The 16,823-nt window shown below is 57.8% G+C and overlaps 2 protein-coding genes across 2 annotated transcripts in view; one reads left to right on the top strand and one right to left on the bottom strand.

Annotated features, from left to right (window-relative positions):
- Positions 1-13,178, bottom strand: part of HAPLN2 (hyaluronan and proteoglycan link protein 2) — a 53,977-nt gene extending 40,799 nt beyond the window's left edge. Inside the window, exon 1 of the mRNA XM_053908816.1 lies at positions 13,168-13,178. The gene's annotated coding sequence lies outside the window, so the exon portion shown is untranslated. The remainder of the gene's footprint in view (positions 1-13,167) is intronic.
- Positions 76-16,823, top strand: part of IQGAP3 (IQ motif containing GTPase activating protein 3) — a 35,006-nt gene continuing 18,258 nt past the window's right edge. The window contains exons 1-13 of the mRNA XM_019431537.2: positions 76-248; positions 2,682-2,769; positions 7,139-7,295; positions 7,816-7,893; positions 9,181-9,257; positions 9,915-9,982; positions 10,071-10,184; positions 10,406-10,584; positions 11,216-11,294; positions 11,838-12,001; positions 12,422-12,509; positions 14,076-14,239; positions 15,622-15,779. Coding sequence (XP_019287082.2) covers positions 212-248; positions 2,682-2,769; positions 7,139-7,295; positions 7,816-7,893; positions 9,181-9,257; positions 9,915-9,982; positions 10,071-10,184; positions 10,406-10,584; positions 11,216-11,294; positions 11,838-12,001; positions 12,422-12,509; positions 14,076-14,239; positions 15,622-15,779 — 1,451 coding nt within the window. The 5' untranslated portion in view covers positions 76-211. The remainder of the gene's footprint in view (positions 249-2,681; positions 2,770-7,138; positions 7,296-7,815; positions 7,894-9,180; positions 9,258-9,914; positions 9,983-10,070; positions 10,185-10,405; positions 10,585-11,215; positions 11,295-11,837; positions 12,002-12,421; positions 12,510-14,075; positions 14,240-15,621; positions 15,780-16,823) is intronic.

The following is a 16,823-nucleotide window of genomic DNA, read 5'->3' as shown; positions in this document are numbered from 1 at the left end:
CGGAGAAGGGAGGGCAGCTCCCCCCGCCCTGCCCCCACCCGCGGCGGCCTCCGCCTCCGCACCTGGCGGCGCTCCTGCGCCTGCGCGCGCGCGGCCTGGAACTACAAATCCCAGCGCCCCCCGCGGCCTGGCCGGAAGTGCGCTCCGGCCGCGGCGTCGGTGAGGGCGGTGGCCGGGCGGCGGGAGATTCAAACCTGGAAAGAGGAGGAACATGGAGCGGCGGAGAGCGGGCGCGGGCCCGGCGCCGTGTGAGTGCGGAGGGGGACCGAGGAGGGCGGCGGGCCTGCGCTGCGCGGGGAGGGAGCCCCCAGTCGCGTCTCCGGCGGGCCGCAGTGGCACCGGGAGCGGCGAAACGCCGGACCCCGCCGCGCTTCCAAGCTTACCGACCTTTCTGCCGCATCCCCACGTTCCGGGGCCCTGGGGCTGAGCGGGTGTAGGTGGCCTGGGTGGCCGCGTAGAAAGGCAGCAGTTACGGATGGCAGGCTTGCACGCCCAGCGCTACGCGGGGAAGGGGGGGCGGGACGCCCAGAGACCTCGGCTTTTGATGCCGCTTTGAGATCAGGCCTCTCAAAGGTTAGGGTCAGAATTACCCAGGAGGCTTGTTTCGAATCCGCATTCCGCAGCCCTCTCCCAGAGCTTCAGCTCCAGCAGGTCTGGACTGGGGCCCTTCCCTGCGTTTGTAGCAAGCCCGCTGCGCTGCTTCCCGCACCCCACGTAATCAGGCAGGTAGTCCGTGGGCCGCGCTTGCAAATAACACTGCTTGAGAAAGAGACCGGGGTCAGGAGGTTTGGTGGCAGAAAGGTTTCTGTTTGACCTTCCGAATGAAAGGCGAAATCTCCTTCTTCCGCCTCTTCCCCTTCCTTGCCGTTAGCGTTTAAAAAACAAAGTCCCCGTTCTCCGTTCTGTTGAAGGGAAGCTAGTTTCAGACCTTGGAAGGGCAGGAAGACTGTTTTTAAGACCCATGAGTGTACAAAACCCCGCCCATCTCACACAGCCCTCAGCTCGGGGCTCTGAGGTGATGTCATTCGCTTACTGGTTGATTTTCCGTGCTTAGCAGCCAACACTTGTTCCTTGTACACTCCCTGGAGGGAACCGATGGATTTCCTATGATTGGCTGGGCCTTTCGGATCTGAACGTGGAGGTTTTGTGCGTGCGTGCGTGTGTGTGTTTTAACTTGCTCAACTGTCGATTCCAATAAGCCCTGTCCCTCCTCCAAATCAAGTTGCAGGATATGCACGATAAGGAAATGAGGTAAAGAGTAGGATTGGCATGAAGTGTTGAGTCAAAGACAGACTGATCCAGCTCTGTCTCTTTTCAGGCCCTCTGTGTTTATTTCTTGTGTGTGTGTGCGTGCAACTTTGTCTCACCGCGTCTGGTTTTGTATTGTCTTCCCTAAGGAGACTCCAGAGGTGGGGGACAGGAGGAGGGGGGCTGTGGGAGGGCACAATACGTGTGCTCTCTCACTTAAGGGACCCCAGTTCTCAAGTTTGGGGTCAGAGTATTGTCTACATTTTATTGAGCTTGGAGATTATTCTCCTCCTCAAGTGACTTAAAGCAAAAAGGAGAGTAGAGATAGCTTTGTGATCTTTTAAGACTCTCTCTCTTTCCACTTAATCCTAAGTGATTGCCCTTTTCCACATGATTCCCTTTGTTGAACTACCTCCCCCTCTGCCCCTTTCTGCCTGTTTGTTCTTAAAAATTTTTTTTTAATGTTTATTTTTTGAGAGAGAGAGAGAGAGAGCAGAGGAGGGGCAGAGAGAGAGGGACACACAGAATCCGAAGCAGGCTCCAGGCTCCCAGCTGTCAGCACAGAGCCTGATGTGGGGCTTGAACTCATGAAGCATGAGATCATGAGCTGAGTCGAAGTTGGACACTTAACCGACTGAGCCATCCAGGTGCCCCTGTTTCTTTGTGGTTTTTTTTTTTCAGTTTATTTATTTATTTTGAGAGAGAGAGAGAGAGAGAGAGAGCATGTGAGCATGCATGTATATGAGCAGGGGAGGGGTAGGAGAGAGGAAGAGAGAGAATCCCAAGCAGGCTCCTCACTATCAGCCTGGAGGGCCTCGATCTCACAAACAGTGAGATCATGACCTGAGCCGAAATCAAGAGTGGGACTCTTAACCTACTGAGCCACCCAGGCACCCTGAGAATCTGTTTCTTGAGAGTGAGGGTCTGCTAGCCCAGGGCCTGACGTGCAGAAGGTAGGGCGTGAATGAGTGGCTGTGGGATGGTGAGCCCCGTTGGTCCTGTTAGCCTAAGTCTCTGGGAGGGGCCTTGGGGAGGATGACACGGGCCCAGGTCTTAGAGAACTCAGAGGCTATTAGGGATAGAATAAGGAGCTAAGTTCCCAGCCACGGAGGGGTCTGGACATCCGTGTGGGGAGACCTCGAGGGAAGGCCTTGAAATGGAGGGGAAGGAGGGGTCAGGAGCCGGCTGGAGAGGAACAGGAGGGAACACCTCTGACACAGGGGAGCCCCCTGTTGCAGGTGCTGACCAGAGCGGCTTTACGGGGAGGGGGCTGGAGACGGGAGCCAGGGCTGTCGGGAAGAGGGGCACCGACGTGTGAGGTTCTCCAGGTCACTGGGCAGAGTTGCCTAAGAAAGTCTGTTAAGAAGCAGCTTCAGTGCTATGGCCCTTTGTCCTATACTCCCCGCCTTGACCTTATCCCCCTGACTCCTCAGATGAACGCCTCACAGCCGAGGAAATGGACGAGCAGAGGCGGCAGAACGTGGCCTATCAGTACCTGTGCCGGCTGGAGGAAGCCAAGCGGTAAGCGGAGGGGCTGCCTCCTTCTGGAGCCCCATCCCCTCCCTGCCCGCCCCAGGCACCTGCCCCCTAGCCAATGCAAAAGGAGTCCATTCTGTGGGAGAGGGAGAGTTGACATAGCACCTCTCTCTCTCTCTCTCTCTCTTTTTTTTTTAAGTTTATTTTTTTATTTAGAGAGAGAGCAGGTTAGCGGGGGAGGAACAGAGAGAGAGGATCTCAAGCAGGCTACTCACTGACAGTTCGCAGCCCGACACAGGGATTGACTTCACAAACCCGTGAGATCATGACCTGAGCCAAGATCAAGAGTCAGATGCTTCATGGACGAGCCCCCCAGGCACCCCATCTTTTTTTTTTTTTTCTTCTTGTTTTAAGACTTTATCTTGCTAGAGCAGTTTCAGGCTCAAAGTTAAGAGGGGGATAGAGATTTCCCATATGCCCCCTGCTCCCACACATACACAGCCTCCTCCACTATCGGCATCTCCAAGAGTGGTACGTTTGTTGCACGTGATGAACTCACCTTGACACATGATCCCCCAAAGCCCGCAGCTTACCTCGGAGTTCACTCTTGGTATCGCACACCCTGTGAAGTGCGTCACAAACGTAGAATGACGTTATCCGTCAGTGTGGTGTGTTGGAGTAAGTTCACTGCCCTAAACATCCTCTGTGCTTTGCCTCTGTGTCCCCGCATCCCGCCCCCTGGCAACCACTTATCTTTTTTACGGTCTCCATCGTTTCTCCATAGTTGGAACCATAAGGTACATGGCCTTTGCAGACTAGCTTCTTTCACTTAGTGATGTGCGTTTGAGATTCCTCCGTGTCTTTTCAGGGCTTGACTGCTCATTCCTTTTTTTTTTTTTTAATGTTTTTATTTATTTTTGACACAGAGAGAGACAGAGCACGAGCAGGGGAGGGGCAGAGAAAGAGGGAGACACAGAATCCGAAGCAGGCTCCAGGCTCTGAGCTGTCAGCACAGAGCCCGACGTGGGGCTCGAACTCACGGACCGTGAGATCATGACCTGAGCTGAAGTCAGACGCTTAACCGACTGAGCCACCCAGGCGCCCCTTTAAGTTTATTTTTGAGAGCAAGAGAGACACAGAGAAAGCGTGATCAGGGGAAAGGCAGAGAGGGATCACCTACTGAAGGAATTCTTGGTTGGTTCCAAGCTATGCCATTTACCATCAAAGCTGCTATAAACATCTGCCTGCAGGGTTTTTATCTATCTATCCATCCATCCATCCATCCATCCCTCTATAGAGAGCACAAGCAGGGGAGGGGCAGAGGAAGATAGAGAATCTTAAGCAGGCTCCATGCTCAGCACGGAGCCCAACGCAGGGTTTGACCCCAGGACCCCTGGGATCATGACCTGAGCCAAGATTGAGAGTTGGATGCTCAACCAACTGAGCCACCTAGGCACCCCTGCATGCAGGTTGTTCTGTGGTCATATGTTTCAACTCCTGTGGGCAATTACCCAGGGTGAGGGAGCTGGGTTGCATGGTAGGAAAATTCTGGGTTTGTAAGAAAGCACCAAGCCGTGTTCCAAGGCGGCTGCACCATTTTGCTTTCCCAGCAGCAGTGAGCGAGGGCTCCTGGTGCTGCACCTCCTTGCGGCACCGGGTGTAGACGGTGTGCAGACTGTGGTCATTCCAACAGGTGCAGTGGTGTCTCATTGCTTCTATTTCATTTTTTCCCGGATGACATACGGTGTGGGGCAACTCTCCTGTGCTTTTTTCCCATCTGTGTGTCTTTGGTGAGGTGTTCGTTAATGGGTATCTGTGGCCCATATTTTAATCAGCTGTTCTTTTATTGTTGAGTTTTAAGAGTCCTTCCTTCCTTCCTTCCTTTCATTCATTCATTCATTCATTCTTAATAAGCTCCACATCCAACACAGGGCTCAAACTCACAACCCTGAGATCAAGAGCCCCATGTTCTACTGACTGAGCCAGCCAGGCGTCCCGTTCTTTGTGTATTTCGGACACTGGTCTTTTATCAGATGTGTGTTTTGCAAATATTTTCTCCCAGAGTGTGTCTCGTCTTATTCTCTTGACATTGTCTTTTCTGGAGCAGAAGTTTTTCATTTTAATTAAGTCCAGCTGGCCAATTTTTTTTTTCAACGACTGTGCCTTTGGCATTATATTTAAGAAGTCATTGCCAGGGGTGCCTGGCTGGCTCAGTCGGTGGAGCATGCGACCTTTGATCTCGGGGTCGTGAGTTTGAGCCCCACGTCGGGTACGAAGATTACTTAAAAAAAAAAAAGTTATCGCCACACCCAAGGTCACCTAGGTTTCCCCCGTGTTATCTTCGAGGGGTTTTATAGTTCTGCATTTTACATTTAAGCTGATGATCCCTTTTGAGTTGATTTTTGTGAAGGGTGTGAAGTCAGCCTCTGGATGGATTTCTTTTGCGTGTGGACGTCCCGCTGTTCCAGTGCCATTTGTTGAGGAGATGATCTCTGCTCCATCGGATCGCCTTTGCTCCTCTGTCAAAGATCGGCTGGCTGTGTTTATGTGGGTCTGTTTCTGGGCTCTGCATCCTGTCCCGTTGGTCTGTCTGTTCTTTCACACTGCCTTGATTCCTGTGGCTAAGTTGGGTCTCGTCAGTCTTCCAACTCTGTTCTTCTGCTGCAATGTCGTGTTGGCTCTCCTGGTCCTTCAGGCTCCGCATACAGGCTTTAGGATCAGGGTCTTGCTATCCGCAGCGTAACTTTCTGGCAGTTCGTTCGGGATGGCTCCGAGCCTGTGGATCCAGCTGGGAAGAGCTGGCGTCCTTACAGTGCAGGGCGTGGGGCGTCTTCCACGTAGTTTGGTTTTCCGTTGATTTTGTTCATCAGGGTTTCGTAGTTTTCCTCAGAGATCTTGTACGTATTTTGTTAGACTTAGACCTAAGTATTTCATTTTGGGGGTGCGAATGGGAACCGTGTGTGTTTTTCAAATCCCACTGTTCGCTGCAGTATATGGGACAGTGGTTGACTTCGGCGTATTAAGCCCGCGTCCCGCAGCTTTGCTGCGCTCCTTACTGGGTCCCGGAGGCTTTGTGTCGCCTTCTTTCCGATTTTCCACGGAGACGGTCACACTGCGGACAAAGACAACACCCCGTCCTCTTATCCCCCTACACACGTCCTTGCCTATCTCTAAAGTGTGTGGACATCTGCTTACATACTAACCACGATGCCATTATAATAGCCAAATAAGTCATCCATCGATCCTGGGAAGGTCCATACCCAGGCCATTTTCAAATTTTCCTGATGGTCTGAAAAAAATAGCCTATTTTTCAGCTGGCTTATTCAAATAAGGATCTGAAAACGCTCACATATTGTATCCGACGTTGGTGTCTCTTACATCTTCTTTAATCCAGGATGACCCACCTCCCCTTTTCAGTTCTTTACGTCACGGACTTGGTGAAGAAACCGGCTCATGTGCCCCGTAGCTCATCTCCCCTCCCGGATTTGTCTGTTTTCTTCCTTGCTTCAGCCAGCTTGTTCCTCTGTACCTGTGTTTCCTGTAAATGGATGTGGGCTCTAAGGCGGCAGAAAATGCTTCATTCTGTCCTTTTGATCAATAGCGTATTTTTAATCTTCTCCAGGAAAACAGATAGCATGAGTGGACAGGAAAGCAGGCGTCTGTGGCAGGGAAGGCACGGAGTGCAGCGCAGTGTGACTGGCTCGCTCTGGAAACAGACACTTTCCTGTAGACGTCGTACAGGGAGAAGCCTGGAAAGCCCATCTGAAGAACGCTTACGCTCTCCCTTGTGCCCGTCGCGCGACCATCAGTGATAATGATGCTTTACGTTTCTGTCCCCAGCACGTTCGCTCTCGTTAGCTCACTTGCTGCCGAGGCAGAGACAGTACAGGTCGCGTTCTCTTCATTTTGCAAGTTGTACGAGTGAGGCTCCGAAGGCGAAGTGGGGGATGGTGTGGAAAGCAGGACTTCTGACTCGGAGGGCTGTGGCCTTCCTGGCCCTGTGTGCTGCTCCCCTCCCACCAAGCCTGGGGGTTCCCCACTACCCTCATCGTCCTCCAAGCTGGGCTATGAGCTGTGTAGGTCACTGGGGCGGACAGAACCCTTCAGTACCTGGGTTCCCAGAAAACATGCAGAATGACAGATGCGAGCAGGTTCGGTGTGGCCAGCAGGCCTGCGTGACCGGACCGAGTGGGAGGTTCTGGCCCGTTTGAACCACACCGGGGATGCGCGGGTTCAGGATCTGACCGGGAGGAGTTTCAGGGGTGGAGGGGGCTGAGGACTGGCCATCCCAGTGTCTGGGGCGGCTTGGGGTGAGGTGGGAGCACCCAGACAGTGGGCAGAGAGGGGAGCTGGGGGAGGGGCGGGAGCTGGGCCAGGGTGGGTGGCAGGCACAGTCCGGCTCTGGTGCTTTCAGCTGGATGGAGGCCTGCCTGAAGGAGGAGCTTCCTTCCCCCGTGGAGCTGGAGGAGAGCCTCCGGAACGGGGTGCTGCTGGCCAAGCTGGGCCACTGTTTTGCACCCGCCGTGGTCCCCTTGAAGAAGATCTATGATGCGGAGCAGCTGCGGTACCAGGTGGGGCGGGAGGCCTCTCCCTTCTACCTGCTTCCTCTTAGCTTGCCCTTCTCCTTAGCAACAAGGGACTCTTGCTAGGTGGGCCCTGGGCTGCCCCTGCTATGAGGCTTCTGAGCAAACGGGTCTACCCAAGTCTACGCTCAGAGGCCTGGGGGCTTTGCCGCCGTGAAGCTACTTCCTGGACGCGCTGCCCCTTCGCCACGCTCTGGCCGGCACAGCCCTGTCTCCTTCCCGCCTCACCTCTGGACTCCCCTTTACTAGGAAGCCTTACTAGGTTGTCGATCTCCCATCTGCCGTCCTTCCCAAATGTCCTGCTGGGTCATCCATTCCTGGTGACTTCCGTCTGTGACTCTCTCCTGGAGGGTCAGGGGACGGAGTATGGGAAATCTGCAGGGCAGGGTCCGCTGGCTCCCCACCCCCCACCCCGCCCTTCAGATCTCCAAGCCGCGGTCTGGGCTGTGCCCATGGGGAGCTCTGAGAACTGTAGAAATAGATTCTCTTCTCTTTCCTTCCCTTTCAGGCAACTGGCTTGCATTTCCGCCACACAGACAACATCAACTTCTGGCTGTCGGCCATAGCCCACATCGGCCTGCCTTCGGTAACGCTGGGCCTCGAGACTGGGGAGCATCTTTACTCTCCACCGGCCCCCCACCCCCACCACGCACACTTTGTCTCCCCGGATCCTTCAGCCCTCGTCAAAATGTGTCTCCTTAGCTAACGTAACCTGAGGGTTTAAATTGCCTGCAGGTGTCTGTCTTTGAACCACGTTGCTTGGTCTCTGCCTCTACTTCCTGTGGGTGAGGGAAGTGGAGGGAGGTGAAGGCCCCCTGACCTAAGCTGCACTGTCCCCATTAGTGAGCGAGGCCCCCGTGCAACGCAGTGGATGCATATTTAGCCAGCCTTCCACCAGAATTTCGTGGCGTGATGTGGGCTTGCTACGGGCCATATCCCTTGGTGGTGGACTTGGAGGCCCGGGCCCGGGTCCCCTGTTGGCCGTACATGGCACGTCCCCTTGCCCTTTGGATCTCAGCGTGTTACTTGACTGTAAAATGGGGATGGTGATCCCTGCCCTGTGTACCCCGTGAGGCTGTCAGGAGGACCGGATGATGTGCGTGAGTTGCCTTTATGAATCCTAAGGAACTGTACCAGTTAAGGCATGATAGGACTCTGCAGGGTTCTTCCTACAGGCAACTGTGCAACAAGGAAGCAGCAGTAAGGGGACTTTGGTGGGAGGCAGGAGTAATAGGGGCCAGCTGTCCTCAGTGAGGCTGGAACGCTGTCAAGTCTCTAGATTGGGTCCTTCCTGTGAATCTGAAGTAACCAAGAGGTTTTGAGCTTCGACCTCATGGGAGTCGCCAGGCGGAATGGGACGCCGTGTCTTGGAGGGAGGACTCGGTTCTTCGAGGGGACCCCACTGATCAGAGGCCTGTGGCCCAGAGACAGGGATGAACGCCCTGTGCCCTCGGTGGTCCTGGACAGCGTGTGCCTCTTTGGGCCTTCCGAAGGAGCACGGCCGGCCCCCCAGCATGCCGCCTGCCTGGCGAGAGTCCACAGGGGCACAGGCTCGCTGTGTCTACGGGATGCATAGGGGGCCTCTTTCTCCTGGAGGACACGGCCTGCATCCTCTAACCGCAACAGTCTTGCCTGTGTCCCGTGAATCTGGCGATGTGCGTCTGCGCCTGGGCCTCGGCTCACTTTCTTTAACACTTGGTGTGTGTGGCCACAGTGCTGGCTGTCAGAGGTTGGGGAGGCTGACTTCGAAGCCCCAGGCAACAAAGGAGTATCTCCCCGGGTCAGAGAGGAAGACCCATTCCTCAGCCCCTCTCTCCGTAGCTGGTGCTGCTTCACGTTTCCAGCGGCAGTAACCAGCTGCTTTCCCCTCCAGACCTTCTTCCCGGAGACCACAGACATCTACGACAAGAAGAACATGCCCCGGGTGGTCTACTGCATCCATGCCCTCAGGTGAGAGGCCCCAGACTTCCGTCCTCCGGGTGGATACGGGAAACATGGCAGCAGGAAGGAAGGCAGGCACTTCTCAGGAGCGTGAGACTTCAGAGTTTTGCCGTCGTGCGTAGATTTATGCGCACGTTTGTGTGTGACCTGCAGGGGTGAAGGAAAAGGGCAGGAGGGAAGGGTCTTCCGTTTGTGCCTGGGGCCCAAAGCAATCAAAACGAGCCCTCAAGAGCGTCCCATGCGGCTCACCTAGCGGGAACGTTCAGGCTGTTTGGTTCTTCTCAGAACCGGCCATCAGCATCCAGCTGGCTAGAGCTTAAAGTGGCCGACCAGTTCCCGCGTCTGCCGCGTCGTCTCGTCCGGACTTCATTTCCCACGTCCTTTCAGGCCCGCCCGGCTCTGCGGGTCTCTGCTTGCCTTACCCTCTGTGTCCACCTGGTAACCGCAGTGTGCCCTTCTCTGTGAAGTCCCGATGCCCCCTGGCCTCTCGAGCATCGTACTTACCTTCTGTAGCGCTTGCCTCGGCCTGACTTCCAGTAACATCGCTCCCCGTGGACTGGGGGGACTTGGGAGCAGGTGTGGTGGGCTCCCTGTCCAGGTCCCTGTGGCATCTCCTGCAGACCGTGTCAAAACAAATAGGCCCCAACGCCTTCCATTCTTTTCCAGTCTCTTCCTCTTCCGGCTGGGACTGGCCCCTCAGATACACGATCTCTACGGGAAAGTGAAATTCTCAGGTGAGCCCAGCTCCTTCCCCAGCCGCTCGTGCGGGCAGGGTCTTGGGGGCTCTGGCCCTGAGGAAAGGCACCTGTGGTGTCATTGCAGCCGAGGAACTTAGCAACATGGCCTCTGAACTGGCCAAATACGGCCTCCAGCTGCCGGCCTTCAGCAAGATCGGGGGCATTCTGGCCAATGAGCTGTCAGTGGATGAAGCCGCAGGTAGGGGTGTGGCTCTGCCCTGCTGGGGGGTGGGCTCCGTGTGAAAGGGCAGACTCCAAGCCTCCAATGCATTCTGGTGACCTGTCATCTGTGAGGTGACCTGGTTTGCCTGGCCCTCTGGATGGAAAAAGGGAATGGTGTCAGGGTGGCCTGTGGCTGGTCGCGCTGCGGCGGTCTGGGGTTTGTTCCGGCCTCTGACCTTGTCTCCACGCCCCTCCCAGTCCACGCGGCGGTCCTCGCCATCAATGAGGCGGTGGAGCGAGGGGTGGTCGAGGACACCCTGGCTGCCTTGCGGAATCCCAGCGCTCTGCTGGAGAATCTTCGAGAGCCTCTGGCAGCCATCTACCAGGAGCTGCTGGCCCAGGCCAAGGCAGAGAAGACTGCCAGCGCCCAGACCCGAGTAAGGAGGAGCCTTTGCTGTGCAGGCGTGGAGAGTGGGGTGGCCCAGAAGGCCTCCGGCGGACAGGACTCCGGCACATCCTGTCTCCACGGCCCAGAGTTGCTGAGAGAAACGCTTGTTGGTTGTTGTAGAGAAGCAGAGGAGGCACCCAGGGATGAGGATTCAGGAGAGAAGGCGGGAGACGGGTTCTGGGGACTCGATCTTCTGGCCGGGCTGAGGTGGGGACGTAGAACTGGCCGAGACTGGACAGGAGATTTGACTTAACCGTGTCCATGCCGAGGGCGTGAACCCAGGGGTTCTCCAGATTCCTTCTTCTTCTTTTTTTTTTTAATGTTTATATATTTTTGAGAGACAGAGTGCAAGCAGGGGAGGGACAGAGAGAGAGGGAGACACCGAATCCGAAGCAGGCTCCAGGCTCTGAGCTGTCAGCACAGAGCCCGACATGGGGCTCGAACTCATGAACTGTGAGATCATGACCTGAGCCCTCCAGGCAGCCCCAGATTCCTCCTGACCAGACTGACCTTTGGCCTGGGAAGGCGCCCAGGGGAGGGAAGAATTAGAGACAGGGAGGGGGGAGCAGGAGAGGACTGAGCTTGTTTCCCGGGTCTCCCTTTCGGCATGGTCTTTGCAGGATGGTGGAGAAAGCTGGGACATATATGACTGCTACCTGACTCAGGCTGAAATCCAGGGGCACATCAACCACGTCAACGGTAAGAGACCTGGGCCAGGAGGGCTTCGGGGTGCTCCCAGGGCAAGCCGGGAGGTTCAGGGATAGCTCTCAGGCCAGAGGCCCTGTAGCCTCACTTGGGCCAACCCTGGTCTCAGGGAAAGACCAAAGTCAAACAGCAGGGTGTGTGCTGCTTTTCGGCTCTCGCTGTCCAGAGAAGTGACCCTGTCCGGGGGGTTTCTGTTTGAATGGAGATCCATGGACAGGGCAGAGGCAAAGGATAGGCCTTGCAGCTCTTGCTGCTAGAAGGGCAGCTGGCCCGGGGTCCTGGGAGAAGGAGCTGCGAGGAATGGACGGGGTGGGGCGGACACGAGGGCAGGAGGGGCTGTTTGGAGACCCAGGATGGAGTGGGCAGCTGCCTGTTGGGGTCAGGATGTCCTCCCGGTCTGGGATGGGGAGGAGGGGAGGCTGCCAAGATCAAGGTTTAGGGCGGGGGGTCATGCTGGGCAGGAAGAACAGGGCAGGTCTGGGGTGGTACCGGCTGGGCTTCTGCACATCGTTCATTGGGGGGTCTTGGTCTTTGCAGTCCATGGGGCTCTAGAAGTTGTTGATGATGCCCTGGAGAGACAGAGCCCTGGGGCCTTGCTCGAGGCCCTTCATGACCCTGCCCTGGCCCTGCGCGGAGTGAGGAGAGACTTTGCTGACTGGTACCTGGAACAGCTGAGCTCAGACAGAGAACAGAAGGCACAGGTCAGCTGATTACCTGCTCCCTGCTCTGTCTGTCTGCTGTGGGATGGGGACCGCCTCTTCCTTAGGCATCCCCTCCGTCCCCTCCTTGTATTCAGTAAGTGCTGACTATGTGTGTAAATGGTTACATCACCCCAAAGCCTAATGGCCCAGACTGACCAAGGGGTCCCCGGGGGCAGCCGGCGAGCAGTGACGTGCTCCCCCATGGCTGAATGGGGACCTCAGCGACAAGAGATCTCGTCCTCGTTGCCATTGGCTTTCTCCATGACACTCTCTTCATGCTGCCTGTGTTGTTAGTTCAGTGCCTGCTGCGTAAGAAAGAGCCAGACTTAGAGGCAGGGAGGTGGGGGTGGGTGGGCCTGGGAGCCCGTGAGGGCAGCTCCCGTGAGAGCTCTCTCCTACGTCACCTCTTCCCCTCCCCAGGAGTTGGGCCTGGTGGATCTTCTGGAAAAGGAGGAGGTCCAAGCTGGTGTGGCTGCAGCCAACGTGAAGGGTTATCAGGAGCAAGCCAGTAAGTCACTTCCAGGCCGAGGCCTGGCCCCGGGCCCATCACTGCGGCATCTAACCCTCGCCTGGCTTCTGTGTAGGAGTGTGTAGGGCGATGCAAACTGCTGCCCACGTTTCCAGCGGGACCTCTCCCCTCCCTGGTGTGCCCGGGCCCAGGCTGCCTGCGTGCACACTACAGACGGGTTCCTTAAGGCCTTAGGGGTAACGACAGTCACATCAGGCCGGCTCCTGGGGCAGACAGTTTTCTTCAGGGCACTTGCCCTGTATCTGGACGGTTTCAACCTGCTTGAGTCCTTGCCTCTCGACTGTAGTGAGAAACTCATGATCAGCTCACTTTCCCTTAAAAACATTATCTACAGGGACACCTAGGTGACTCAGTCGGTTAAGTGTCCAGCTCCTGATCTCAGCTCAGGTCTTGATCTTGGGGTCGTGAGTTCAAGCCCCCCACTGGGCCCCACGCTGGGCGTGAAGCCAACTGAAAAACAAAACATCATATACAAACACAATTTTTTATTAGAGGAGTGTGGCCTGGTGATTGTGTCCCTCCCGGGAGGTCAGCGTGTGGCAGGAGTGAAGTGAAGCAGAGTTGGGGGGGGGGGGGGGTGCCACAGCCTGTGGCCACCAGCCCCGTTTCAGCCGTGTAACTCCGTCCTGACCTGCCGTTAGAAGTCGCGTACGGGTGTGAGACGCTCACCTCTGTGTCGCGTGTCTTCGGGGCTTCCTGGCCTCTTCCCTGACTCGGCCTGGACTTCGGTCCCATATGCTCCGTGAGGCAGATGAGGCCTCCGGTGCCCCCTCCTCTTGTCACACGCCCATTCCGCCCGGCCGGACAGCCTGTCCTTCCCTCGCTCTCCCGCTGCCAGCCCTTCGGTCGTCCGGGCTGCTTTCCTTGTGCACTTTCACCCGGGGAAAGCGGGTGGTGGCATCCGTCAGCGCCGCCTCTGCCCCTTCCGTCCCCCGTCTCCCACCAGGACCCCTCCTTCCCCGGCTGCCAGAGCTCTGGGGGCGGGAGGCAGCGCTGGCATGGAGTGGCCGGTGTCTTTGGACCCTTACTTCTCCCCAGGGGATGCATCCTGACACCAGGGCCCGCATCTGCTCGGCACTTCCCAAGCCCCGGGGTTTGAAATCGGAAACCCCCCTGGGGCCCCGTGGCCCCTCCAAGCTCGCTCCTGCCCCTTGTGGCCCAAGCGGCTCCACTTACCCCTCTGTGCTGTCGGCGAGATGTGGCCCCTAGAGCCCTTGACTGACCTCTTCTTAGCCGTGCCCCGTAGCCTCCTGCCAGTCCTGCGTCCACCGCCCCTGCACCTCCCCCCGCCAAGGCGGCCGCTCTGCCACCGGCCAAGCTGCTCCATCTCTGGGCCTGACGCACTGCTTCTTTCAGTGCCCCGCAAAGTGACTCAGCACCCCTCCCTCACAAACACTTAGAAGCTCATTCTGGACCTAGCAGAAGGCAGAACGGTTTTGAAGAGGCGTTTCCCCCTCGGATACCCCAGCAGAAGCCAGTTAGCCAGGAGACTAGGACGGGCCCTGGACGCCCGGCCCGTACAGCCCTCTCCCTCCTCCCCTGCAGTGCTCCAGGCCGTGTGCAGGATCAACGGAGCCATCCGGAGGGGAGTGGCGGCTGACACGGTGGCGGAGCTGATGTGCCCAGAAGCCCGGCTGCCTCCAGTGTGCCCCCGCGCCCCGGCTGTGTACCAGCAGGAGCTGGCAGTGCTCCAGCAGCAGCAGGGAGGGGTGAGCCCCAGAAATGAGGGTCCTGCCCCCACGTCCTAAGCAGTGGGGGGGGGGGCCCGGGGTGGTCTGTGCAGAGCACCCTCGGAGGGATCCTGAGCTCTCATAGTAGCTAGCACTCTTGAGCGGACGCTGCTCTACGCGGTCATTGATCCTTGCTAGAACCCTGGCGGGTGAGGAAGATTTCCATGTAGAGGTGAGGGAACTGAGGCGCAGAGGTGGATACGGTCCCTGACGGCCGTGGCCGGCAGTGCTGAGAGGGCATGCTAAGCCGGCTGCGTGGAAGTCTGTGCCCGTCACCTCTCTGTGTGCCCCCTCACCCCTGTCCAGACGGCTCCCGAGATGTGGAGGTGACAGAGCCCCCCTGCAGGGAAGTCCCAGTCCCTGCAGGAGGTGGAACACACCTGAGGGTCCAGATAGTCACAGGGAGGGAGAAACGGATGGTGTCAGTGGCAGAGGACTTCAGACGAGGAAATGGAGGGAGCAGAGCTGGGGGAAGTCCGGGAAGGCTTCCTGGAAGAGAGGAGCCCCGTGGACAATCATACCCACAGAGGGAAGTTTAGAGCATGACCCCAGTCATGGCCTTCAGGAAGGGCACGGTCTCCATACCGGTGACTGCAGTACGAGGCGGAGAAGACGAGCCCTAGGAGGTGACGCACGGTGACCCGGGCCACGGACGGCAGAGCGGGAGTCAGCTTCTGGCTCTGCTGTGTCCTCACTGTGCGACCTTGGGCGTTAGTTCCTTGTCTGCCCCTCGGTTCATGTGTGAAACGGGAACAAGAACATAATTCCCTACAGGATTGTTGTGAGGGCTACACGCGTCACCGCGCGCGCTTAGAAGTGGGCCCGGTATGTGAGCTCCGCTGCTGTGACCCTTATCTGCGGTACTCCTTCTGTACGGGACAGGGAGGTGCTCTAGAAGGAGGGAACAGTACGCGCAGGTGTTTGGAAGGGAGGAGAAAGCTGGGCCGGGAAGTGGGGCGTGTGGTGCCGTGTGGTGCCGTGTGCAGGGGCCCTGTGTCCCCCTCTCTGTCTCCCGGGGCCTTGCGCCCTCCCTGGCGTGTGCCAGGAATCAGAAAGGAGTCTCTGGTTGAGCGTGGGCTCTGGAACCAGGCGGCTAGCTTCAACTTGTGCGGTGTGCTCATCTGCAAAGTGGGGACATTAATGGTACCTCCCTCGCTGGTTTGTTACGAGAACAGAGTGAGTGTGTGGGGGGCATTTACCCCCTGAGCACACGGTGAGCACACTCAGTGTTGGGCACAGTGAATTAGCGAATGAGTTGGGGCTTGGGATAGAGACTGGGATGTGGGAGGGCCTTGGGGGCAGGATAGCAGTGGCCCCAAGCCCTTGACCCGCCCCACGGAATCGGTGCTCCCCTGTTGTAGGAGCTCGGCCACGAGGAGCTCTTTGTGGCCGTGGAGATGCTGTCGGCCGTGGTCCTGATTGACCAGGCCCTGGAGGCCAGGGATGTCGGCGGCTTCTGGAGCAGTCTGGTGAACCCCGCCACGGGCCTGGCCGAGGTGCAAGGAGAGAACGCTCAGCGGTGAGAAGGTTTAGCAGGTGTGAGTGGGAGGGGGCGGAGCCAGGACTCCACCCTCTGCTAGGGACCCAGCCTTCTGCGCGGTTCCCTGCTCCTGGGCCCAGGCCCCTCTCTGGGGCTGTTCGCAGCCCCTGGCCCGTGACTCGTCCTGGGAGTGGGGCTCAAGCATCCCCCCTTCCTCCATTCCTTGTGCTTTCGTAGAGGTTTGAGTCCCGCCCCGTGCCAGATACTATCCTGGGTGGTGGGAAATGGCAGTGAACAAAGCCAAGTTCCGGCTCTCATCCAACCCACGTGCTCGTAGAGGGGACAGGCAAAGCCAACGTGCCGGATGACTGGCAGGGAGGAAGAGCCATGGCAGAACCAGAAGGGGCCGAGGGGGTAAAGGCTGGGGACAGGCGGGGGGTTAGGGAAGGCCCCGTCCGTAAGGGGGCGTTGAGAGGGACCTCGGGGCATCTGTGGTTGCGGGGAGCTGCGTGGGGCACAGGCGCAGAGCAGGACATTGCTTGGTGTGTGCAGGGAGTGCCAGGAAGCCGGCGTGGCCAGGCAGAGAGGGCAGAGTGGTGGCTGTGAAGCAGTGGGGGCCACGCCATAGCTTGGGAAGGGAGCCACAGGAGGGTTTCGGTGAGGAGGGGGTGATGTGACCTTTTGCCAGGCTCTCTGTGGCTGCTGCACTGGGGATGGCTCCAGGGTTGATCAGGACGGGCAGGCAGCCTCCAGGCCAGGCGCGAGGAAGTCATGGCCGAGGGCAGCAGACGTGGATGGTGGCGGAGGGGAGTCTGGTCCTGGGTCCGTTCCCCAAGTGGACCTGACGGGACCTGGTTGCGTGTGGATGTGGCTGTGAGGGGGAGAGCGTGGTCACCTGTGGCTCCAAGATTTCCTCCCTTAGAGATTGGAGTGTGTGTTGACAGGAGTGGGAAGGACTGGGGCACACAGGCCAAACGGAGGTGCAGAGCTCAGGCGTGAGCGGCAGGCGTGGGATCACATCCGGCATCCGTGGAATGAGCGAGGAGGCCGCTGGCGTTCACGCACGGGTGGCGGGTTGGGGAG

Source organism: Panthera pardus, unplaced genomic scaffold (genome assembly GCF_024362965.1).
Source record: "Panthera pardus isolate Hobbes unplaced genomic scaffold, ASM2436296v1 HiC_scaffold_21, whole genome shotgun sequence".
NCBI classification, from domain to species: domain Eukaryota; kingdom Metazoa; phylum Chordata; class Mammalia; order Carnivora; family Felidae; genus Panthera; species Panthera pardus.
The sequence above is the reverse complement of the archived record's forward strand: the minus strand, read 5'-3'. Positions and strand labels throughout refer to the sequence as shown.